The following is a 25,485-nucleotide window of genomic DNA, read 5'->3' as shown; positions in this document are numbered from 1 at the left end:
CAATTGTCAAAGGTATATGAAAAAAAAAAAATGGTAGAGAGAGAAATAGTCCTATAATTAAAACCTAAAACTTCTTAACTGGGAATATTGAAGACTTATGTTAAAAGGAACCACCAGCTTTCATATGTTCTAATGTTCTGAGCAAGGAACATAAACATTAGCTTTTTTACATGGCACATATTGCACTTTTACTTTCTTCTCCAACATTGTGTTTTTGCATTATTTAAACCAAATTGAACATGTTTCATTATCATTATCATTCATTTATGTATTATATTAAGTTAAAAATGTAAAAAGTGTTCATTGTTCATTCTGTATTGTTGTACTGTACTTGTCATTATTACAAATATATTTATATATATTAAAAAATATATTATTTTTAATCGTCTGATTAATCGGTATTGGCTTTTTTGGTCCTCCAATAATCAGTATCGGCGTTGAAAAATCATAATCGGTCGACCTCTAGGGAGGACCACACAACAAGCCTGACTCAAAGTTTACTTCCATATGATAGTTCTTATTTTACCTATTTTACCTACACAAAAAGATCCCGCCTTGTCTAGGGTATTTTGTTTTGATGACATTTGGAAAGTTAACGACAAATGTTCAGTTTCAATCAGACCTGTCAAGACATTTTTTATCCAACATGAACTTTACTCTCATAACAAGGTCAGATGGACACCTTGGTAGTAACAGTAAAATCGATGGGTAGCTTCCAGTCACAGTTTCTAGATCCTCTTGTTTGAGTGCCTGTCCATTTCTGTCACTGTCTTACCATGCAAACAAGGCAAGCTAGTGTTGTTACATGGAGGAACTGTCTGGCACACATCCTCATTATGTGGATACACACAACCACACTAAGCACTTTCTGATCCTCCACGAAAACAAAATATTACAAAATACAGACGATAATAACAAATTAGGCCAGTTTGTTAGCTCTGAAAACATAGTCCCACATTCTCCATCCCCCTGAGCAAGGCAGTTAACCCACTGTTCCCCGAGTGCCAAAGACGTGGATGTTGATTTAAGGGGTTGGGTTAAATGCAGAAGACACATTTCAGTTGAAGGCATTCAGTTGTACAACTGACTAGGTATCCCCATTTCCCCCTCTCTAAGGTTCATCTGTTCCAGATAACCAGTGTCAGACAAATGGTTGGTTGTCTAACCTGTCACCCTCACTCACCCAATCAGAGACTCCTCTCCCAGCTGACTGCCGCCGTCCACCATGGCTTGAGACAGCGCTGTCAGAGGAAGCTTTTTCTGTGAGGTGTGTGTGTGTGTGTGTGTGTGTGTGTGTGGAGAAAGAGAGGGAAGAGAGAGATGTATATATTTATTAGATACCATCTGAGGCACCAACAATTTACTCATTCTAATAATGTCAACAAAATGTTTATGCTTAGTTTTTTTTAGGGTTTATCACTGGAAAGTCATTTTCCAATGTCATGAAGTTGGACAAAGAATAGTAGAAAGAATGAGAATGTTACTGTTATTGCTGTGTTAATAGCTACAGTACTTTGACATACTGTAAAAACTAGATACAGTATGATGCCTTTTCATTCCTTTCTATTCTCAAAGCTGGAATGAAAAGCATGGGAGGAGGGATGAGCAGAGCTGGAAATGTAGCTATGAGAAAAGTAAAATGTGTGTTTTTACCTGACCATTTCCTGTGTAAAGGCGTGGTACGGACTGGCATTGACACAATTGTACATGTCGGAGCATGAGAAGTAAACAAAAACAAACAAATTGCTGATATAGAACATTATTTTCAAGGGGGTGGGATAATCTATTATTAAATTGGGATAAGTGAAGACTCAGTGGTATATACAGTACCAGTCAAAAGTTTGGACACACCTACTCATTCAAGGGTTTTTCTGTATTTGTACATTGTAGAATAATAGTGAAGACATCGAAAATATGAAATAACACATGGAATCATGTAGTAACCAAAAAAAGTTAAACAAAAACAAAATAGATGTTATATTCTTCAAAGTAGCCACCCTTTGCCTTGAGATCTTTGCACACTCTTGGCATTCTCTCAACCAGCCTCATGAGATAGTCACCTGGAATGCAGTTCAATTAACAGGTGTGCCTTGTTAATAGTTAATTTGTGGAATTTCTTTCCTTCTTAATGTGTTTGAGCCAATCAGTTGTGTTGTGACAAGGTAGGGGTGGTATACAGAAGACAGATATATTTGGTAAAATTCCATATTATGGAAAGAACAACTCAAATAAGCAAATAGAAACAACAGTCCATCGTTACTTAAAGACATGAAGGTCAGTCAATCCAGAAAGTTTCTTCAAGTGCCGTCACAATAACCAATAAGCACTATGATGAAACTGGCTCTCATGAGGACATCCACAGCAAAGGAAGACCCAGTCACCTCTGCTGCAGGGGATAAGTTCATTAGAGTCACCAGCCTCAGAAATTGCAGCCTAATTGCGCATAGTGGGACTATCATTTGTTTTTCAACAGGACAATGACCCAACACACCTCCAGGCTGTGTAAGGGCTATTTGACCAAGAAGGGGAGTGATGGAGTGATGGAGTGCTGCATCAGATGACCTGGCCTGCAAAATCACCCGACCTCAACCCAATTGAGATGGTTTGGGATGTGTTGAACCGCAGAGTGATGAAAAGCAGCCAACAAGTGCACAGCATATGTGGGAACTTCTTCAAGACTGTTGGAAAAGCATTCCAGGTGAAGCTGGTTGAGAGAATGCCAAGAGTGTGCAAAGCTGCCATCAAGGAAAAGGGTGGCTACTTTGAAGAATATAAAATATATTTCGATTTTTAACATTTATTTGGGTTACTACATGATTCATTATGTATTTCATAGTTTTGATGTCTTCACTATTTAAAAAAAGAAAAACCCTTGAATGAGTAGGTGTGTCCAAACTTTTGACTGGTACTGTAAATCATAAATATGTTAATATTTGATCTAGTAATTCAGACAATTTGGCCAGGAATAATGTTAACAATATGTGTACTTACATGTCTCTTCTCTGCGTCGGTGCCAATGTGGCCCTGCAGACACGTGACCATCCTCTTGTGTGTATTGTGGGACACCACGCGCACCATCTCCATGCGCCGCTCAATCTGTGCACGAGAAGAGAGAAACACACATGACCACTTACATACAGACAGACCTTTACTGTGAAGTAGCATGCAACTACAGCCTATAGACATGGGGAACTAGTTTCATAGAGGCAATGTGTTGAATAAGTAAACCACTGTAAATGCATTGTTTTGCTGTTTTAAAAAATAATGTTGGTGGAGGAACTTTGTAATGCAGACAAAAGTTCCCGGGGTTAGGGACAATGAGTTGAAAGGTTATGCCTGTAGTTTATAACTACACTGAGCCATCTTTCCCAGCCCTTTTGGTCCTCTGATAACTGTCTGTAGAATGAATGGTGTTGACGTCTTTCCACAGATATTCCTCTAATCGCCCTCATTCCTGCCTGTTGACTGCTGTCTCATGGAAGTCCATTCAGATACATGGCCTGTTTTGATTAGTGGCCGGGGCTGGATGTCAAAGGTCAGGCATGATTGATACCGTCCGCTCCCAGCGGGGCGACACAGGAATGTTCTCTATGAAACGGATGACTCATCCGAAGCGTCTCCATGGACACCGTAGCTGGGCTGTGACTGCTGTTTGGAGAGTGAAAGGGCAGATTAATGCTCTCCCCTTGGAAGTTGTGATTTCAAGGCACTCTGAAGACAGGCCATAAAAGACAGCCAGCCTTGTCGATCTCCCAAATGAAGAGCTGATATACAGTACATTCGGAAAGTATTCAGACCCCATGACTTTTTCCACATTTTTGTTACATTACTGCCTTGCTCTAAAATTTATAAAAACAAAATGTAAAAAATGTTTGTCAATCAACCCACAATACCCCATAATGACAAAGCAAAAACAGGTTAAGAAATATGTGCAAATGTATAAAAGTAAAAAAACAGAAGTACCATTTTTACAGAAGTATTCAGACCCTTTGTTATGACACTCGAAAATGAGCTCCGGTGCATCCTGTTTCCATTGATCATCCTTGAGATGTTTCTACAACTTGATTGGAGTCCACCTGTGGTAAATTCAATTGATTGGACATGATTTGGAAAGGCATACACCCGTCTATATAAAAGGGTTCCACAGTTGAAAGTGCATGTCAGAGCAAAAACCAAGCCATGAAGTCGAAGGAATTATCCGTAGAGCTCCGAGACAGATCTGCACCAAAACATTTTCTGCAGCATTGGAAGTCCAAGAACACAGTGGCCTCCATCAGTCTTCAATGGAAGAGGTTTGGAACCAACAAGACTCTTCCTAGAGCTGGCCGCCAGCCAAACTGCACAATCGGGGGAGGGGCCTTGGTCAGGGAAGTGACCAAGAATCCAATGGTCATTTTGACAGAGCTCCTCTGTGGAGATGGGAGAACCTTCCAGAAGGACAAGCATTTTATGCAGCATTCCACCAATTGGGCCTTTATGGTAGAGTGGCCAGATGGAAGCCACTCCTCAGTAAAAGGCTCATGACAGCCCGCTTGGAGTTTGCCAAAAGGCACCTAAGGGATGCTCAGACCACTTAATTAATAAATAAATAAATAAATAAATAAATAAATATATATATTTAACGAGGTAGGCTAGTTGAGAACAAGTTCTCATTTGCAACTGCGACCTGGCCAAGATAAAGCATCGCAATTCAACACATAGAGTTACACATGGAATAAACAAAAGTCAATAGTACAGTAGAACAAAAGAAAACAAAAAGTCTATATACAGTTAGTGCAAATTAGGTCAAATAAGGGAGGTAAGGCAATAAATAGGCCATGGTGGCGAAGTAATTACAATATAGCAATTACACACTGGAATGGTAGATGTGCAGAAGATGAACGTGCAAGTAGAGATACTGGGGTGCAAAGGAGCAAGATAAATAAATAAATACTGTATGGGGATGAGGTAGGTAGATAGCCCATCTGTAAAACAGCCCATCTATGTACAGGTGCAGTGATCTGTGAGCTGCTCTGACAGCTGGTGCTTAAAGCTTGTGAGTGAGATATGAGTCTCCAGCTTCAGGGATTTTTGCAGTTCGTTCCAGTCATTGGCAGCAGAGAACTGGAAGGAAAGACGACCAAAGAAGGAATTGGCTTTGGGGGTGACCAGTGAGATATACCTGCTGGAGCGCGTGCTACGAGTGGGTGCTGCTATGGTGACCGTTGAGCTGAGATAAGGCAAGGCTTTACCTAGCAGAGACTTGTAGATAACCTGTATCCAGTGGGTTTGGCGACGAGTATGAAGCGAGGGCCAACCAACGAGAGCGTACAGGTTGCAATGGTGGGTAGTGTGTGGGGCTTTGGTGACAAAACATATGGCACTGTGATAGACTGCATTCAGTTTGTTGAGTAGAGTGTTGGAGGCTATTTTAAAGAGAAACAGAATCTTCTGGTCTGATGAAACCAAGATTAAAACTATTTGGCCTGAATGCCAAGTCTGGAGGAAACCTGGCACCATCCCTATGGTGAAGCATGGTGGCAGCATCATAATGTGGAGATGTTTTTCAGTGGCAGGGACTGGGAGACTAGTCAGGATCAAGGGAAAGATGAACGGAGCAAAGTACAGAGAGATCCTTGATGAAAACCTGATCCAGAGCACTCAGGACCTCAGACTGGGGTAGAGGTTCACCTTCCAACAGGACAACCCCAAGCAGACAGCCAAGAAAACGCAGGAGTGGCATCGGGACAAGTCTCTGAATGTCCCAGCCAGAACTCGGACTTGAACCCGATCAAACATCCCTGGAAATACCTGAAAATAGTTGTGCAGAGACGTGCCCCATCCAAACTGACAGAACTTGAAAGGATCTGCAGAGAAGGGAGAAACTCACCAAATACAGGTGTGCCAAGCTTGTAGCGTCATACCCAAGAAGACTCTAGGATGTAATCACTGCCAAAGGTTCTTCACAAAATACTGAGTAAAGGGTCTGAATACTTAAAAAAAATAACAAAAATAATTGTATACATTTGCAAACATTTCTAAAAAGCTGTTTTTGCTTTGTCATGTGGTATTGGATGTAGATTGTGGAGAGAAAAAATGATTTAATTAATTTTAGAATAAGGCTGTAACGTAACAAAATGTGGAAAATTCAAGGGGTCTGAATACTGCACAGTAAATGGTGAAACGATGTTATTTCCAACGCTTCTTTAGAGCATTGTTATGCCATTTATTGTCAGTTCAAAACATGCGCAGTATGGAACATGGGGTGTGTCGGTTTTTAAAAAGGTGGGGGGGGAAACAGAACAATGCGCTGGGAACAGGGCAGAGACGGAGCAGCCAGGGGACAGACCGACAGTGTCAGAACAGATAAACAGAAACCATGGCAATTGTGTTCTAAAAACAGAACTCTGGAATTCCATTGGCTGGAAGAGGACAGAGGAGATAGGTGTGCAGAGACTCTTTCCACCTCTCTCTCACACGTCTTTCCCGACTCAAGGAGGCCCCTAGCATTCCCAAAACAGCTGTTATGACAGAAACTGTGAGGAGGGCGTCTCCTGCCTCTTCCACAAGCCCATGGCTTAAGGGGGAAAGTCATGTGTTCAAACTGGGCCCTGCTAGTACCTGGCACAGGAAAGGGAGATTCCTCTTACTGGAGTGGGAGATCCTGGGAATGTGTGTGTGTTTTGATTACATGGAGCTAGGGGTGCCACTATGTTTCCCTTTTCCACCATATTCTTACACGCAGAGACACAACCAACCCCCCCCCCCCCTAAATTAGACACAGAGACAAAGACTTCCCACACACAGCAAATGTTCCAGTGTTGAATCAACACTGAGGGTTAAAATTAAAATTGTTCCTGTGTCTATAGCGACCCACACGTTTGTGTTAATTTAACACTGCTTAGTGCTGACGCTGTCACACTTTCTCAGTGTGTAGTGTTAGTGTTTTAACACCGCATGATGTAAAGCCTAATTTGCATATTTCTGTGGGATCCTGCCTTGCATTATTGAGTGAATTGTGGAGTTACCAACCATGACTGTATTTGTTAGTGACAGACCTAGCTGTTGAATTAATTCCTTTTAAGTCCTGTGGACTTCACCAAGTGAGTTCCTAGGCAAATGTTAAAGATTTTACTCTGACAATAAAATTACACACACTGAGTGTACAAAACAATTGGAACACCTTAATATTGAGCTGCACCCAGGGTTTCCGTTAGGAAAATTTTTTGAAAAACATTTGACAGGTAACATTTGAATTTGACAGACATTTTAGAAATGTACCGGACCCATATGCATTGGGTGAGTAACCCGATTAGGGTGTCCACCCACGGTGCTCATTGGGTGAGTAACCCGATTAGGGCGTCCACCCACGGTGCTCATTGGGTGAGTAACCTGATTAGGGTGTCCACCCACGGTGCTCATTGGGTGAGTAACCTGATTAGGGTGTCCACCCACGGTGCTCATTGGGTGAGTAACCTGATTAGGGTGTCCACCCACGGTGCTCATGACAGAAATAATAGTTCAAATATGGCAATTCATATTAAAAGAACATGGAAGTCGATGAATTCTGATGTGCACTTTGAACACGTTAGAATAACTGTCCAACAAGATGAGTAACGAACAGCACAATCACAAGCCTATGTCAATCTACTATAGTAGAAAAGTTTAGGCTATTCTATAGATCTGCTTGTCAAGAAAGCAATAGCCTATTCCAAACAGACTCTGGGACAGTTGGGGGACGATAGATCCCAAATTCATACAACCAGTAGGCCTAGGCTACATAAAACATTTTTTTTACAAGCAATGAGTCTGATGCAACAGATCAGAACGTTTAGCTTAAAATGTTGATAACCTATTATTTCTTCACATTATAAGCGCAGCAATGCACACAAGGCAATAAGCCATGCGTGAATGTTTGTTCCATAAAGCAATTTGCGGGAAAACAGAGTTGTTAAAAAGAGCACCGCACATGCAAGTGGTTTCATGTGACAGAGACGAAAATATCCATTAGAAATGTATGAAGAGAGATCTAATACGCTACTTTGAAGCAAGGTAAGACATGCCTCATAGTATCTATTAAAACGTTCAGGTTTCAAACAATTAAGTACACAGTAACAGTCAAAACTGACACCTTCATCCAAGGGTTTTTAGTTTTGACTATTTTCAACATTGTAGAACACAAATACGGTTCCGTATTTCACTGGAAGAATAATGATAGTTTCCGGATTTGACCATATTAAATTACCAAAGGCTCATATTTCTGTGATTATTATATTATAATTAAGTCAATGATTTGATATTTGATAGAGCAGTCTGACTGAGCGGTGGTAGGCAGCAGCAGGCTCGTAAGCTTTCATTCAAACTTTACTGTGTTTGCCAGCAGCTCTTTGCAATGTTTCATTATTTATTTGAGACTAACTATATTTTTATGTATTATATTAATTTCAAATTAGTGTTTATTCAGTATTGTTGTAATTGTCATATATATATATATATATATATATATATATATATATACACACACACACACACACAAATAGAAATTTGACCAATTGATCGGTATCTGCTCTTTTTGGTCCTCTAATAATCGGTATCGGCGTTGAAAAATCATTATCGGTCGACCTCTAGTCTGCAGTAACGCCTCTAGCACTGAGATGCAGTGGCTTAGACCGCTGCGCCACTCTGGAGCCCCGAGATTAAGCATGTGGCATAGGAGTGGGATTCTGTGTTTTCACATGCAAAAGTGATTGCTTTTGATGCTTTATCTGCCTTCCAAATGAAAACTAGTTAGACAATTATATACACGAAAGTATGTGGAGACCCCTTCCAATTAGTGGATTCGGCTAGGTCTGCTGACAGGTATATAAAATCGAGCACACTGCCATGCAATTTCCCTAGACAAACATTGGCAGTAGAATGACCTTGCTGAAGAGCTCAGTGACTTTCAACGTGGCACCGTCATAGGATGCCACCTTTCCAACAAGTCAGTTGGTCAAATTTCTGCCCTGCTAGAGCTGCCCCAGTCAACTGTAAATGCTGTTATTGTGAAGTGGAAACGTCTAGGAGCAACAACGGCTCCGCCGCAAAGTGTTAGGTCACACAAGCTCACAGAAAGGGACCGCCAAGTTCTGAAGCGCGTAGTGTGTAAAAATCGTCTGATCTGTTGCAACACTCACTATCGAGGTCCAAACTGCCTCTGGAAGCAACGTCAGCACAAGAACTGTTTGTCGTGGCGCAGAACAAGCCTAAGATCACCATGCGCAATGCCAAGCGTCGGCTGGAGTGGTGTAAAGCTCACCACCATTGGATTCTGGAGCAGTGGAAATGCGTTCTCAGGAGTGATGACTCATGCGTCACCATCTGGCAGTCCGACAGATGAATGTGTGTTTGGCGGATGCCACGAGAATGCTACCTGTCTCAATGTATAGTGCCATCTGTAAAGTTTGGTGGAGGACGAATAATGGTCTGGGGCTGTTTTTCATGGTTTAGGCTCCTTAGTTCCAGTGGAGGGAAATCTTAACGCTACATTATTCAATGACATTCTAGACAATTCTGTGCTTCCAACTTTGTGGCAACAGTTTGGGGAAGGCCCTTTCCTGTTTCAGCATGACAATACCCCCGTGCACAAAGCGAGAACTTGACTGGCCTCACAGAACCCTGACCTCAACCCCATCGAACACTTTGTGATGAATTGAAACGCTGACTGCGAGCCAGGCCTAATTGCCCAACATCAGTGACCGACCTCACTAATGCTCTTAGGGGGGGGGGAACTAACTCCAAATTAATGCCACTGAGTTTGGAATGAGATGTTCGAAGAGCAGGTGTCCACATACACTTCATGACCAAAGGTATGTTTTATGGAAGATATATGTTTTATGGTTCTGGATAATGCACAATGCTGCCTTGTTGACAACATGACTGAGCAGTGCAGATTACTGTTCTGTTTTAAGAAGGGCACTCCTCCCTCACCGCGTTTGCCCGTTCATGGCACGGGCCATAGACCGGTACACCACGGCTCAGGTTAATAGAACTCCCTCAGTGACTCGGATAATCCTACAGTAGTATCAGTGTTGTCCATGGCAACTAACAGGCAGCTGACCTTCTGTGTGCTGTGCTTAAGCGCCATGCTGAGGGTATTGATCAACTATTTAAGCTCAGCCAGTGTTTTCTCCTCTCCCTTTAAATTAATCTAATCTGTCTGACCCTCACTATGGTGACTATTAATAGCCCTGGGCCCGTGGGTAAAGGAAGGCAGACACGCTAAGGCCTGGTCTGGCCCTGGGAAAGTGGACCAGAAGAACCCCTTACCCATGTCTCTTAACAAAAAAAACAAATCTAATGTTATGTGTCACATGCTTCATAAGGTGTACACTAACAGTGAAATGCTTTCTTGCGGGTCTGTTTCCAACAAAGCAGAATTAAAGATGAATAAATATAAAGTGACATGAGCAATAAATACACAGTGAATAACAAAACCTAGTAAAAATAACAGGGCTATATACCGGTGAGTACGAAGTAATTGAGGTAGCTGTTAGAGGTTGACCGATTTAATTAGGGCCGATTTCAAGTTTTTCATAACAATCGGGTAATCAGCCTTTTTGGACGCCGATTATCCACGAGGAAACAGCATGGCAGGCTGTGACCACCTGTTACGTGAGTGAGCCTGCCACGTGAGTGCAGGGTCAAAAGGACCTTGTGGATGCAAGGAGCCAAGGTGGGTTGCTAGCTAGCATTAAACTTAAAAATCAATCTTCACATAATCACTAGTTAACCTAGTAATATCATCAACCATGTGTAGTTAACTAGCTTGTCCTGCGTTAATTTATCATCGAATCACAGCCTACTTCAACTTAGCCAAACGGGTGATGATTTAACAAAAGCGCATTGCCGAAAAAAGCACAATCTTTGCATAAATGTACCTAAACATAAACATCAATGCCTTAAAATCAGTACACAGAAGTATAGGGGGCTGAATAATTTTGCACGCCCAATTTTTCAGTTTTTGAATTGTTAAAAAAGTTTAATAAATAATAATAAATGTCGTTCCACTTCATGATTGTGTCCCACTTGTTGTTGATTCTTCACAAAAAAATACAGTTTTATATCTTTATGTTTGAAGCCTGAAATGTGGCAAAAGGTTGCAAAGTTCAAGGGGGCCGAATATTTTCGCAAGGCACTGTATGTAACAGTTTGGGCCGCCTGGCTCGTTGCAAACTGTCAACTAATTTGCCAGAATTGTACATAATTATGATATAACATTGAAGGTTTTGCAATGTAACAGCAATATTTAGAATTAGAGTTGCCACCCGTTCGATAAAATGCAGAATGGTTCCGTATTTCACTGAAAGAATAAACGTTTTGTTTTCAAAATGATAGTTCCGGATTTGACCATATTAATGGCCAAAGGCTTGTATGTGTGTTTATTATATAATTAAGTCTATGATTATATATTTGATAGAGCAGTCTGTCTGAGCGGTGGTAGGCAGCAGCAGGCTCGTAAGCATTCATTCAAACTTTACTGCATTTGCCAGCAGCTCTTAGCTATGCTTGAGGCACAGCGCTGTTTATGACTTCGAGCCTCTCAACTCCCGAGATTAGGCTGCCAATACTATAGTGCCTATAAGAACATCCAATTGTCAAAGGTATATGAAATACAAGTGGTATAGAGAGAAATAGTCGCCGCGTCATAATTCCTATAATAACTACAACCTAAAACTTCTTAACTGGGAATATTGAAGAACTGGGAATATTGAACCACCAGCTTTCATATGTTCTGAGCAAGGAACTTAAACATCAGCTTTTTTTACATGGCACATATTGCACTTTTACTTTCTTCTCCAACACTGTTTTTGCATTATTAAAACCAAATTGAACAGGTTTCATTATTTATTTGAGACTAAATTGATTTTATGTATTATATTAAGTTAAAATAAGTGTTCATTGTTCATTCTGTATTGTTGTAACTGTCATTATTACAAACTAATACATACACAAATATATTTCTTTTAAAATAAATAAAACCCGGCCGATTAATCGGTATCAGCTTTTTTTTGGACATCCAATAATAGGTATCGGCATTGAAAAATCATAATCGGTCGACCTCTAGTATGTACCTTATTTCAGTCCACTTATCAGTCTACTCTGGCCTACTTGGAGTAGGCTAGGGGAAAGGGGGATACCTAGTCAGTTGTACAACTGAATGGATTCAACTGAAATGTGTCTTCTGCATTTAACCCAACCCCTCGGAATCAGAGAGGTGTGGGGGGGCTGTCATAATTGACATCCACATCTTCGGCGCCTGGGGAACAGTGGGTTAACTGTCTTGCTCAGGAGCAGAACGACAGATTTGTACCTTGTCAGCTCAGGATTCGATCCAGCAATCTTTCGGTTACTGCCCCAACAACACAAGTGAGAGCATGCGTAATTATACATGCTGAAAGGCTTTCAATATCTGGGAAAAAAAATCCACATCGGGCAGCAGGTGAGCTAGTGTCGGACAATGTGGTGATGCGGCTTGTAGAACCGTGTGTTGGCAAGGGGAGACATTTCTTCACTTCACTGTCATCGGCAAACAAGTTTCTTGCAAAGAAAACAAGTCTGGATGGCACCATGAACAAAATGAGACTGGAGCTCCCTCCCTCTGTGCAAACAAGGCACCTGCACAGCCGTTGTATGCCTTCTAAACATTCCATCTCTGAGATCTACAGACAGTTCCTTGGACTTCATGCTATAGTTTCTGCTCTGACATGCGCTGTCAACTGTGGGACCTTATATAGACAGGTGTGCTTCCTTCTAAATCATGTCCAAACAATTGAATTGGCCACAAGTGGACTCCAGTCAAGTTGTACTGACGTCTCAAGGATGATTAAAGGAAATTGGATGCACCTGAGCTCAATTTGGAGTGTCATAGCAAAGAGGTGTGAATACTTCTGTAAATTAGATTTCTGCATGTCATTTTCAATACATTTGCAAAAATATATATGTTTTCACTGTCATTACTGTGTGTAAATGGGTGACAAAATAAACATCTATTGAATCCATTTTGTATTCAGGCTGTAACAAAATGTGTAATAAGTCAAGGGGTGTGAATACTTTCTGAAGGCACAACAACAAGCAGACTAGGTAAATAGATCAACTTTTCTACTATGGGTGTCTGACTTTTATATTCATTACTCATTTAGTTTGCAGAGGAAAGGTAAATGTGGACTGTCCTAGCCTCATTAAAGTGCACCTATTTTTACATGTTCCATATTTTTATGCCGTGGCGTAGCGCCACAGCTAAATGACTGCAGCGGAAACACTGACTAAACAAACAAACAAACCAGAAGGATGTGAAAGAGCCAGACAGAAGTTGTTGTACTAACTGTGATCAGCTCAGAGCCTAGTTAGGTCTATGACGCATCCACTGAGCTGGGAATCGCCACTGTAATGTGACTGAGGAGTGTGTGTGCCAGGACTGATGAGAACACGTCCAGACAAGCACACAGCGCACAACACACTTAGCCAAAGAAGGGTGTGAGAGCTTGTCTGTGTCCAAACAAAAACAGCAGTAGCCTAAACCAGGGGTTCCCAAACTTTATCAAGTCTGCTCCACTCCTGGCATTGGGAAACATCCCTCCCCCAGCATTGGGGAACATCCCTCCCCCCCAGTCTATTTCTATGGGCACAAGCACGGTTCATGACCAACTGTTCACACCCCTCATTTGCGGAGAGAACATTTTGAAGGTTTAAAGCTTTTTCCTGCAGTTCTATACATTATACATTTTGTCATGGGATGCAGAGCAAAGTTTACAGTTTTAAAGTGCATATCCTGCAATTCTACACATCCAGCTCTACTAGATGTCTCATCTGTTTGTACTGTTGACCACTCTTTAGCCTACTCATGTCATCTCATGCATGCCATACATTTACAGCAGGCAAAACCAGAGCCAGCATGGATGCCAAACCCACTAACCCAGAGCATGCACGTATGGAATGACAAACACCGCAGTGTTGGCTGAAGCAGAAAACCGATCAGTGGTGATCAAGCACCAGACACTCTAGTGCTTCTAGGGACACGAGAAAGATCCAACCGTGTGTTCTCAGACTAACATGGTAGCGTGAGAGACTTGACATGTGGAATACAGAGGAGTCTGAGTCACAGTGGGCCATGGAAGGTTGTTAGAGGAAGGTCGCACACAAAACGCCTTGGAGGGAAAACAAGAGTCAACTGTCAGATACGATAAAGTGTCCCCACCTCAGTAGCAGCTATTCATAACTGCTGTTGGGACAGACTCTTACTCCTTCCATGACAACGCCTCATACTGCTTCTAAATAGGACACTGTCATGCTAGTTGTCACTCAAATGCTGTGTGTTTGGGTCCCATGACGTTTTCATTCCAGTATACATCTCTCCAGTCAAACGCATGCTATTTATCTAACGTGACTGAAAGAGAACAAGGCTTGAAGCAACAGCAGGAGCCTGTATTTTCAACAGCGTTGTTTCTGTACACGCCCTCTCTGACTTTAAATGGGGTGGAGAAAACCAAAAGAACAATAACATTCCGGAACGACAGAAATAAAGTGTTGAGTGTATGGAATGTCTTCACTGAGCAACAGGAATTCTGAGGGACTCCACCTGCTGTCTCTAGACTCAATGGGAATTTCCATGGGAACCAGACTACACACAGCACCGGAGGAGACCCAGAGCATCAAACTAAATTGAACTTAAATTAATAGAATATACACACACAGTCTTTACTTTGCACTACTAGTACCAAAGATTGTCAAATTTCCTGGCAGAGTGTTACATTTTGTTACCAACATGAGGAAGAATGACATCTGTAACTCAGCTAAGAGCCTCTTGTATTCACATATGCTGAGTCTGCAGTTCCATTGACTTACTGTACAGCATGTAATGGGAGAGTTGGTAGAGTAAATGCAAAATGTAGCCTAGGTAATGATTTATTTACCTGTAGAAGGTCATCGCTGAGGACTTCTGTTTTCTCTGCTCTGTGGATGAGAAAACACAACAGGAGATAGATTAGGTTTGACAGCTACTGATTAGAGACACTTTGTATATGCAAACACTGTCAACACAATGAGGCCTTTCCAGACAGACTAGATTCCACACAGTGCAGAAGAACAGGGTCAGGTATTATGGGCAGTGATCATGTGAACCACTGCACTAGCCTGGGTACCAACCACACTGTTTGAAATGTATTATACAACACAACTATGGTACATTGTTGCCTCGGTGAGACAACAGGAAGTTGGTTGAAGCAGACTGGCACCCAGTATAGAAAACCACATGAAAGCCTGAGCACTATCGGTTCACATGGTGGGGTTTAGAGCCCGACCGATAAACAGGTTGACCGATATTGTCGGCAGATATTAGCCTTTCACAGAAATATTTGTATCGGTCTTGACTTCACATATAAAGAACAGATATTATATACAGTACCAGTCAAAAGTTTGGACACACCCACTCATTCAAGGGTTTTTCTTAATTTATTACTATTTTCTACATTGTAGAATAATAGTGAAGACATCAAAACTATGAAATAACAGATGGAATCATGTTGTAACCCAAAAAGTGTTAAATCAAAATTAGAAGTCATCGGACGAGTTTTATATATTCGTTTGTAATAACGACAATTACAACAATACTGAATGAATAATTAACACGTATTTTAACTTAATATAACACATCAATAAAATCTATTTAGTCTCAAATAAATAATGAAAAATGTTCAATTTGGTTTAAATGATGCAAAAACAAAGTGTTGGAGAAGAAAGTAATAGTGAATTATGTGCCATGTAAGAAAGCTAACGTTTAAGTTCCTTGCTCAGAATACGAGAACATATGAAAGCTGGTGGTTCCTTTCAACATGAGTCTTCAATATTCCCAGGTAAGAAGTTTTAGGTTGTAGTTATTATAGGACTATTTCGCTCTATACTAGAGGTCGACCGATTAATCTGAATGGCCGATTAATTAGGGCCGATTTCAAGTTTTCATAATCATCGGAAATCAGTATTTTTGGGTGCCGATTTGCTGATTTTTTAAAAATACCTTTATTTAACTAGGCAAGTCAGTTAAGAACACATTCTTATTTTCAATGACGGCCTAGGAACGGTGGGTTAACTGCCTTGTTCAGGGGCAGAACGACAGATTTTCACATCGTCAGCTCGGGGGATCCAATCTTGCAATCTTACAGTTAACTAGTCCAACGCAATAACGACCTGCCTGTCTCTCGTTGCACTCCACAAGGAGACTGCCTGTTACGCGAATGCAGTAAGCCAAGGTAAGTTGCTAGCTAGCATTAAACATACCTTATAAAAAACAATCAATCATAATCCCTAGTTAACTACACATGGTTGATATTACTAGATATTATCTAGCGTGTCCTGCGTTACATATAATCTGACTGAGCATACAAGCATACAAGTATCTAAGTATCTGATTGAGTGGTGGTAGGCAGAAGCAGGCGCGTAAACATTCATTCAAACAGCCCTTTTGTGCATTTTGCCAGCAGCTCTTCGTTGTGCGTCAAGCATTGCGCTGTTTATGACTTCAAGCCTATCAACTCCCGAGATGAGGCAGGTGTGACCAAAGTGAAATGGTTAGCAAGTTAGCGCGTGCTAACTAGAGGGACGGAAGCTATACCGTTACACTGGCAATACTAAAGTGCCTATAAGAACATCCAATAGTCAACGGTTAATGAAATACAAATGGAATAGAGGGAAATAGTCCTATAATTCCTATAATAACTATAACCTAAAACTTCTTACCTGGGAATATTGAAGACCCATGTTAAAAGGAACCACCAGCTTTCATATGTTCTCATGTTCTGAGCAAGGAACTTAAACGTTAGCTTTTTTACATGGCACATATTGCACTTTTACTTTCTTCTCCAACACTTTGTTTTTGCATCATTTAAACCAAATTGAATATGTTTCATTATTTACTTGAGGCTAAATTTATTTAATTGATGTATCATATCAAGTTAAAATAAGTGTTCATTCAGTATTGTTGTAATTGTCATTATTACAAATAAATAAATAAAAATCAGCCGATTAATCGGTATCGGCTTTTTTGGTCCTCCAATAATTGGTATCAGCGTTGAAAAATCATAATCAGTCGACCTCTACTCCATACCATTTGTATTGCATATACCTTTGACTATTGGATGTTCTAATAGGCACTATAGTATTGCCAGCCTAATCTCGGGAGTTGAGAGGCTTGAAGTCATAAACAGCACTGTGCCTCAAGCATTGCAAAGAGCTGCTGGCAAACACAGTAAAGTTTGAATGAATGCTTACGAGCCTGCTGCTGCCTACCACCGCTCAGTCAGACTGCTCTATCAAATAGACTTAATTATACTATAATAACACACAGAAATATGAGCCTTTGGTCATTAATATGGTCAAATCCGGAAACTATCATTTCGAAAACAGAACGTTTATTCTTTCAGTGAAATACGGAACCGTTCCCTATTTTATCTAACGGGTGTCAACCCTAAGTCTAAATATTGCTGTTACATTGCACAACCTTCAATGTTATGTCATAATTATGTAAAATTCTGAAAAATTAGTTTGCAGCAAGCCAGGCGGCCCAAACCGCATATACCCCGACTCTGCGTGCAATGAACGCAAGAGAAGTGACACAATTTCCCTAGTTAATATTGCCTGCTACCATTAATTTATTTTAACTAAATAGGCAGGTTTTAAAAATCTACTTCTGTGTGTTAATTTTAAGAAATGCATTAATGTTTATGGTTAGGTACATCCGTGCAACGATTGTGCTTTTGTTAAATCATCACCAGTTTGGCGAAGTAGGCTGTGATTCGATGATAAATTAACAGGCACCGCATTGATTATATGCAACGCAGGACAAGCTAGTTAACCTAGTAATATCAACCATGTGTAGTTAACTAGTGATTGTTAAGATTGATTGTTTTTTATAAGATAAGTTTAATATTAGCTAGCAACTTACCATGGCTCCTTTCTGTACTCCCGTAACAGGTGGTCAGCCTGCCACGCAGTTCCTCGTGAAGTGCAATGTAATCGGCATCCAAAAATGCTGATTACCCACTGTTGTGAAAATTTGAAATCGGCCCTTATTAATTCAGCCATGGCGATTAATCGGTCGACCTCTACTACAGACCTTGGTTCGATTCCAGGCTGCATTCATTTAGGAACCGGGCTGCTTCCCGGGCGTGAGCCAGGTGCCCCGTTCAAAGCCAACGGTGAAGTGAAATTGTCTCAAAACAAAATTGACAACCCAGCTAGATTAAGCACGTGGAATAATGAGTAGGATTCTGTCATTTCATACCTCAGCAAAGAGACGGTGTAATATTGCATGTGACCAACATGTTGAAAATGGTGCTTTCACACAAGACGCCATAGTCCATTCCCTCTCTCCCCCTCCCCCATGCCTTTCTATTCCTCCTACAAGTCAAGTAACCCGTTTTGTAGCTTGTAACGTTTCCCCTTGCCAACTGGTCCTAGTATAGTTTCCCTGTTAAGGTCCCACTGCTTAGGTTTAGGCTGATGTACAGCGAAAAGTTCTCAGGTCAGATGTTAAACAGCAGACAGTCAGTAACTGGAGCCCTAAACTCAGTCCCTCCTCTCCTCCAAAAACTGGGCTCTGTGCACTATAGTAACCTTGTGACAGTGGTGGACAGCTGCTTCCAATTACAACCCAGAGAGAGGCATGGTAAGTGAGCGAGAGAGAGAAAAAAAAGGAGGAGAAAGAGATGGAGGCTAAGAGAGAAAGATGGAGGCAGAAAGAGAAGGAGAACGAGAGAAAGGGGCTGCGAGCCAAGCCCCAAAACCAAATCCAGCGAGGATTCAAGTCAAAGTTTTCTGGAGAAGTGCCTGAAGCAAAGCAGCTTGGTGAGGTCACATGGTGTGTGGACATTCAACCTCAGAAACCAGAAGACATGGGTCTGCGTTCCAAATGGCAAAAGTAGTGCACTAATAGGGGGCCATTTGGGACAAACATGGTTCGAGCAGCAGCAGGCAGCCAGGGCCAGAGGGGACATATGAGACTCACATCACTCACCACATCTACAGCACTCCAGAGAGAAACACACTTTAAAACATATTACTAAACCACAGGTCAGAATCCCTCTAGCTGTCTCCCATTTATTGCCTCTGTGTTATATAACAGTTCAGAGTACATGGAATGAGTCTGCATGGAATTATTGACTCGCAGCACCAATCAATTATATTTGCATGGCTATTTGGTGTATAAACAAATATGAGTAGCAGTAGCCTCTAACAACATAAAAGCCACACTCGCTCATCCAGACAAACTAAACTGCGTCACTAAAAACAAAAATAGACCTAGTATAATGTCCCAGCCCAGGAGCAACAAAACAATTGTTTAGAATCTCTCAGCGACCAGGGCTATCAAAGTGAATGGAGCTGAGTGACTACACCAGGCTCTGTAGAGCTGTTACACTCACCACGAGGTATCTTTGTGACCTAGCTAGCTATAGCAACAACAGTCACTTGGATCACTGAACAACATAACAGTTAGGCTGCACCCCGCCACCAGCCTAAGAATTATCCCCATGGCAACGTGCTGGAGATGGTAAATGAATACTCTATCCGGTTTCTACAATAGAGGGGCTGTTGCTGGCCTTTTCGCCACTCAATCAGTTTGGAGAAGAGGTTGAGTTTGTCATATTAGCAACAGTTGGCAGCTCAGGGCTCACAACATAATGGATATTGGACAGATGAAATGATAGGACTTGTGCACAACTGAATACTTACAGGTGTGAAGTAGCATACTGTTGCTGTCTGGTTTCATAGCCACGGGAAAGTGTGGGGTGGTGCGCTAATACAGGACTAGAACAGGCCCAGAGCACTACTCTGGTGAAAATGTTATTTGTAAAGGTTTTATTATTATTTATATTATTCTGATTTTGCAGGGGGTGCTGCAGTCTCTTCAGCACCCTTACTGTGTCCAGTTTTACAAGGAGATGTTGTGCCACTGAGCACACTTCTGACCAGTCAATTTCAGTGTTGCATGGACCTACCACCTAGACACCCAACCCTTTGAGTTCTAGGGAACTGAAGAATGTCTTGTGGTTTTAAACAACTTACTGTGCTGAGATGTGCAACCTGTCTGCCTGTGACAAACTGTGGCTAGATTCTTTCCTTAATCCTTCTACCACTCTGCTGGAACAGGCTCGGTCTTATCACCAGATCTAATCACACTAGATTCAGCAGAGTTACCTCACCAGGTTCTGTCTGAGGTCCATCAGAACTTGGGAGTTAAAATCAAGAAACAAGAGTAGGCAAGGATTCACATCCTCTTCTACACAGGTACTTCTGTAGCGTTCGTCACACCAGTGTTTTTCACCCATTTTCTCTTCTTAGAAACAGCACTTCTCTAGCAGGCCATTTCCTGTTTGGAGAATAATAAGGAGAGATTTCCTCTGAGTGGCTGACTGCTGAACGCAGTGTTCTGCCCCGGCACAATCACAGGAACCCAGGGACAGGCTAAAGGCCCTTCTCTATCACACACATTCATGCTCACATGCACGCTCGTAGCTCGCACATGCGCTCACATGTATACTTGTACTCACACACTCCCACAGGTCTGCTTTCCGGATCACACACACTCCTGATTTAATGTTAGTTAAATACAGTGAGGAAATGATTAGTATTCCAGCAGTCCTGTCTGTTCACCCTGAGCCAGTGGCACAGCGCTGAAGGTACATTAAGGGGATACTCTGAGCACTCAGGATACGGTTACACTAAAACACACCAGGATTATCTGGGTATGGCAACTTGGATGTCTCTCTATGCTAACTACACTGTCATTCAAAAGATGCCAATTGGAAAGATGTACAGAGTAGCTTAGCCTTGCAGATCTTTTCTAGAATTAGAGCTAGGCCCTATGAACATTAATTCTATGGGGAGAAACAGAGTTTGTAGAACGGATGGACATTCCAATTCAACGCTATGTTCCATTCCACAATCCACATGTGGCATTCTAGGTGACTTTTGATCCTTAGACCAGAGCAGAGAAAGATTCCCCAGTCTGAGATATTATCTTGGCTGTGTCTCAAAACTTTGCAATTGCTTCCTTTCCAAGTCACCTTTTCTCCATCAGCACTGAAAGGACTGGATAGGTTTCCAACTTGTTCTTTCACCTATCATTATGTTCTGCCAGATCAGAGATCATGGCAGTAGGAACATGAAGCTAGTTAAAACTATTAGAGCCACAACCGTTGCGTGTTGTGCAATGTGTATCATCTCTGGTCATGTGTTCACTCAGAGAAGCCAAGGAGACCTTCCGTACCATCCCGTGCTGGGCTCTCCCCAAGCCCATAGCTAAAAGTTATATTCATACTCCCACGCAGTACCCCTCACACTTCAGCCCCACGTAATGATAACAGGCCAGGGCCCGGTTTCCCAATAGAGATGGAATTTAGGTGTTTTAAGGATGCATCTTTCTTACAACGGCCGAAGATGTAACATGCGTTTCCCAAAACACCATGCAGAGAGAAAGGTAGCTAAGTGCGTCGTTAGAGAATATGTCGGTACTGATAGGATCGAAAGAAAGGGAGTGCTGCTCTCGGATCAGCTTTCGCGATTCAAATTTTTACTTATCATTAGAATTATATTACCACCTATAGCTGCAAATATTGAGGCGGCTTATTTTAATAAAAATTCACTAAATCACAGATTTGGCACATCATTGTGCACATGAAAGGCTACACATGAAATACTGAGACAAATTAGATAGTGGTCTACAAGTAGCTAAATAAAACGCAATTGAACATTAAAATGTATTTCAATATGATTAATATAGGCCTGTAGCCTACTGTTTTAATTTCATGCATATTTTTTAAACAATGCTTGTTTATACCATTGCAAAGACATTGGCAACATTGTATTTGTGGTCAACTTTGTTCTGAAGTTATCAGCGGTCAGAGAGAGAGACAAATAACTAATGTGATTCTACGTTTAGTGGAGATCTTGTGTATAAAGTGATGCGGGAGAGCAAACAAAGCATCTTACGACACACTTTGCTGTTCTACAAGTGGTCTGAGGCAGGCGTTAGATTACGAGCCGTTTTCAAGTGCAACATTAATAACGATGGTTTTGGGAAACCACTCAGATATTAAACGATGCTCCTACGAAGGTTCTAACGATTATTTTGGCAAACCTGGACATGGCCAGACAACAACACTGGCTGTGTATTCTACTAGCTACAAGGCAGGGCAGTCCTCCTTTTCAAGGATACTGTTACAGGGAGGTTCTATATCTCTCTCCATGGATAAAAGCCTACGGAATTAGTGATCCGTTGCCAAGATATTCCCAAAGATTACACTTATTCAAAAGGGCTGCTCTCAAGGGTAGATCCATTACTGGTGATTAGGCCAGGGGCCCTAGACTATGGTTGAGAGTGAGAAGAGACTGAGGCACTATCGTGCCATACTTATCTCAGGCATTAGACACTAGCTTGTTTAATGCATTAAATCTTGCTGACTGTGTGTAGTTTTGCATGCCAAATGCAACTCGACTGTTTGAATCGGCAGTTTCAGTTTTAGTCTGAGTGAAAGTGGAATGGAAGAGCATGGCGTGGCTCCATTATTTGATCGTTTAGTGTCCACCCCCCTCCCCATAAGTACTAGAAGTGAAACTGTTCCGGGGGCCTTCTTCCGCAAGCACACCTGTGCTCTTTTGAGCAGCACATGGGTAAATAAGGATGTTATCTCTTGGTTAGCATCAGTTAATATGAACTTGATCACTCATCCTGGCTACCTCAGCAGATTAGGATGACATGACATTGAAGTGACATGGCCAGCCAACAGAGCTGGAGGACTGGTGACTCACTGATGGACTGGCATCCCAAAACATTGCTTGAATATCTTCACTAAGTAGGAATCCATCCAATTTCAGACATATTTTCATGTGAATATTCTAAAATCTTCATAAAACAATGAGCATTTTCCCACCAGAGATGTTTCCATTGAACTACATTTTTGTGGATAAACGCCTGTGCGTTAAATTGGTTTCCATCGCATTTTCAACTCTGCTGACGTTTAACACAAAAACTTGCGTTATATCCAGTAGCAAATGTGCCCACTCTGGTCTTGGTACATGAGCTCTAGGCAACAGCTAGCAGATACAGTGCGGGTAGACTACCAACCTACAGTATGAGATTATTATGGATAACAGCGATATTACTTGTATTTACCAAACGGAGGCCAAGCATTGATCATCATGTCACCAGAATAAGACCCTCGATATTTATTGGAAAGGAGCATCAAGCTCATCACCTTGCACATTCACCACCCTGTGAAGTTCACCATTTACTTCATCTGTAGCCTAATAACCTGCATGCTTTCCCGAGTCATAGTGGGAGGACCACACAACATATGACTCCCAAGTCTACTTCGATATGATGGTTATTATATCAATATTTGGCATGAAGGCGTTTCCACTGCCATTTCTCGCAAGATACATTTTACCGACACAAAAATATCCCACCATGTCGAACGAACAAATTGCATTAATACAATTGTTCCGGCACTTCACCTTTCCATCAGCCCGGACGTGATTGTTTTCATGCGTCAGGTAACGTTAATGTATTCGCATGAAATTGTTGGATGAATAACCAGCCAGGTTAATGTCAGTTAAATTGGGGACAAAAACTGTTGCAGGGCATGCACTTTTTGTACCATTTCCAGCGTAAGCCATTTGTGGCTCGGCCACGTGAAGTAGGTCGTCGTCACAGTCCTTGGATAACAGCTGTCAAATGTCTTTAAGCTCAGCAGTAGACGATGTGCAAATCTGGCCGTTTACCGATGTAAATGTGCGATATGCATGCTGGCGAAGAGATGTTTCATGGTGAATTTAGCATCACGTTTTGACTTCCAGCCATGGCACAAACCGTTCATAGCAAGCAACAGATGTGAACTGTTTAGGAAACCTCACCACCTTTTCCTCGATGAACAAAGCTCCAAATTAAATGGGACAACATTCACGTTAGCTCTAGCCTTGACATGACCCGTTATTGATATTGAACATATATTTTCTAGCCAACTGAACTGACAATACGGCATACGGACGCCATAGAAAATCAGGGTAACATCCCTACCCCCAACGCCGCAATAAAGACAAAACTAGCTAACGTTAGCTAGCTAAATTTAACAACAGCCAACATTACTTGCCTGCCAACTGTTTGGTTGGCGAGTTGTTTCATCCGATTGAACTGTTTCTTCATTTTGCGTCCTTCTCCAGTGGAGTCTTGCGACGTTTTAGAGCTGGAAAAGTAACTCCTGCGATGTGCTTCATCAGACGAGGTTGGTCATGAAGTTCACAATACCCAGCTAGCTTTTTGTCGAAGATTAGCTTGCAGCTAGCTAAGCTATGAACCAATTAAAATAGCTAACTTACTGTGGCTAGTCACTTTTTAGCAAGTTTAGTCTAGCCTTCAAGTACTTGTTTCAGAAAAAAGCTATTCCCTCGCAAGCTGACGACATGGTTAAAGCTATGTATATGATCAAAAAGCTATCCAGAGTTCCACTGACTGGTTGCAGCCTTTACATTGCTGAATATCTGGCTGGCTACTCAACGTCGACCGCTTTTCCCAACCAGCTTGCAGCACACCTCTCCCCTCTTTGCCAGCACAAGCTGAGGGCGTTGAATGGGTGGCAGGAAGTATACGTAGCAAAAGCATCCATCCGTCTAACACCATCCCCAGCACTGCTAAATGTGCAGACTGTGTAATTTGGGCTAGTTTACGAAAGTAATCTTGCTCGCTCCCGTGATACAATACAGTACTGCAATAATTTGCACTGACCTCACAACCTCACTAGAATTGTGATCATGAAGACATTGAACATGCCTACAGAATTATACAGTAACATTTACCCATACCTATTAAAACAGTCAGTTGAGTTGAAATATCAAACTGTTATTCAATGACATACAGTACCAGTCAAAAGTTTAGACACCTACTCATTCAAGGGTTTTTCTTTCTTGTTTTACTATTTTCTACATTGTAGAATAATAATGAAGACATCAAAACTATGAAATAACACATTGAATCATGTAGTAACCAAAAAAAGAGTTAAACAAATCAAAATATATTTTGTAAGAAGCCACCCTTTGCCTTGATGACAGCTTTGCACACGCTTGGCATTCTCTCAACCAGCTTCATGAGGTAGTCACCTGGAATGCATTTCAATTAACAGGTGTGCCTTGTTAATAGTTCATTTGTGGAATTTATTTCCTTCGTAATGTGTTTGAGCCAAACGTTGTGTTGTGACAAGGTAGGGCTGGTATACAGAAGACAGACCAAGTCCATATTATGGCAAGAATAACTCAAATAAGCAAATAAAAATGACAGTCCATAATGACTTTAAGACATGAAGTTCAGTCAATGCGGAAAATGTCAAGAATTGTAAAAGTTGTTTCAAGTGCAGTCGCAAAAACTATCAAGCACTATGATGAACTGGCTTTCATGAGGACCGTCACAGGAAAGAAAGTTAATTA

General features: G+C 41.5%; 1 protein-coding gene across 12 annotated transcripts in view; it reads right to left on the bottom strand.

Annotated features, from left to right (window-relative positions):
- LOC139376724 (Rho GTPase activating protein 17a) overlaps window positions 1–24,611 on the bottom strand; it is a 43,751-nt gene extending 19,140 nt beyond the window's left edge. For 8 of the 12 annotated variants that reach the window (XM_071119605.1, XM_071119602.1, XM_071119603.1 and 5 more), the window contains exons 1-5: window positions 24,159–24,610; window positions 14,931–14,970; window positions 2,992–3,096; window positions 1,654–1,686; window positions 1,184–1,260 (exon numbers count right to left, since the gene is read on the bottom strand). In XM_071119605.1, coding sequence (XP_070975706.1) covers window positions 1,184–1,260; window positions 1,654–1,686; window positions 2,992–3,096; window positions 14,931–14,970; window positions 24,159–24,211 — 308 coding nt within the window. In that variant the 5' untranslated portion in view covers window positions 24,212–24,610. Of the gene's footprint in view, window positions 1–1,183; window positions 1,261–1,653; window positions 1,687–2,991; window positions 3,097–14,930; window positions 14,971–24,158 lie in introns of all 12 variants that reach the window. The other 4 variants (XM_071119609.1, XM_071119610.1, XM_071119606.1 and 1 more) reach the window with 3 other exon arrangements.
- Window positions 24,612–25,485: the final 874 nt, after the last annotated feature.

The sequence above is a fragment of the Oncorhynchus clarkii genome, chromosome 20 (assembly GCF_045791955.1).
Source record: "Oncorhynchus clarkii lewisi isolate Uvic-CL-2024 chromosome 20, UVic_Ocla_1.0, whole genome shotgun sequence".
Lineage (NCBI taxonomy): Eukaryota > Metazoa > Chordata > Actinopteri > Salmoniformes > Salmonidae > Oncorhynchus > Oncorhynchus clarkii.
The sequence above is the reverse complement of the archived record's forward strand: the minus strand, read 5'-3'. Positions and strand labels throughout refer to the sequence as shown.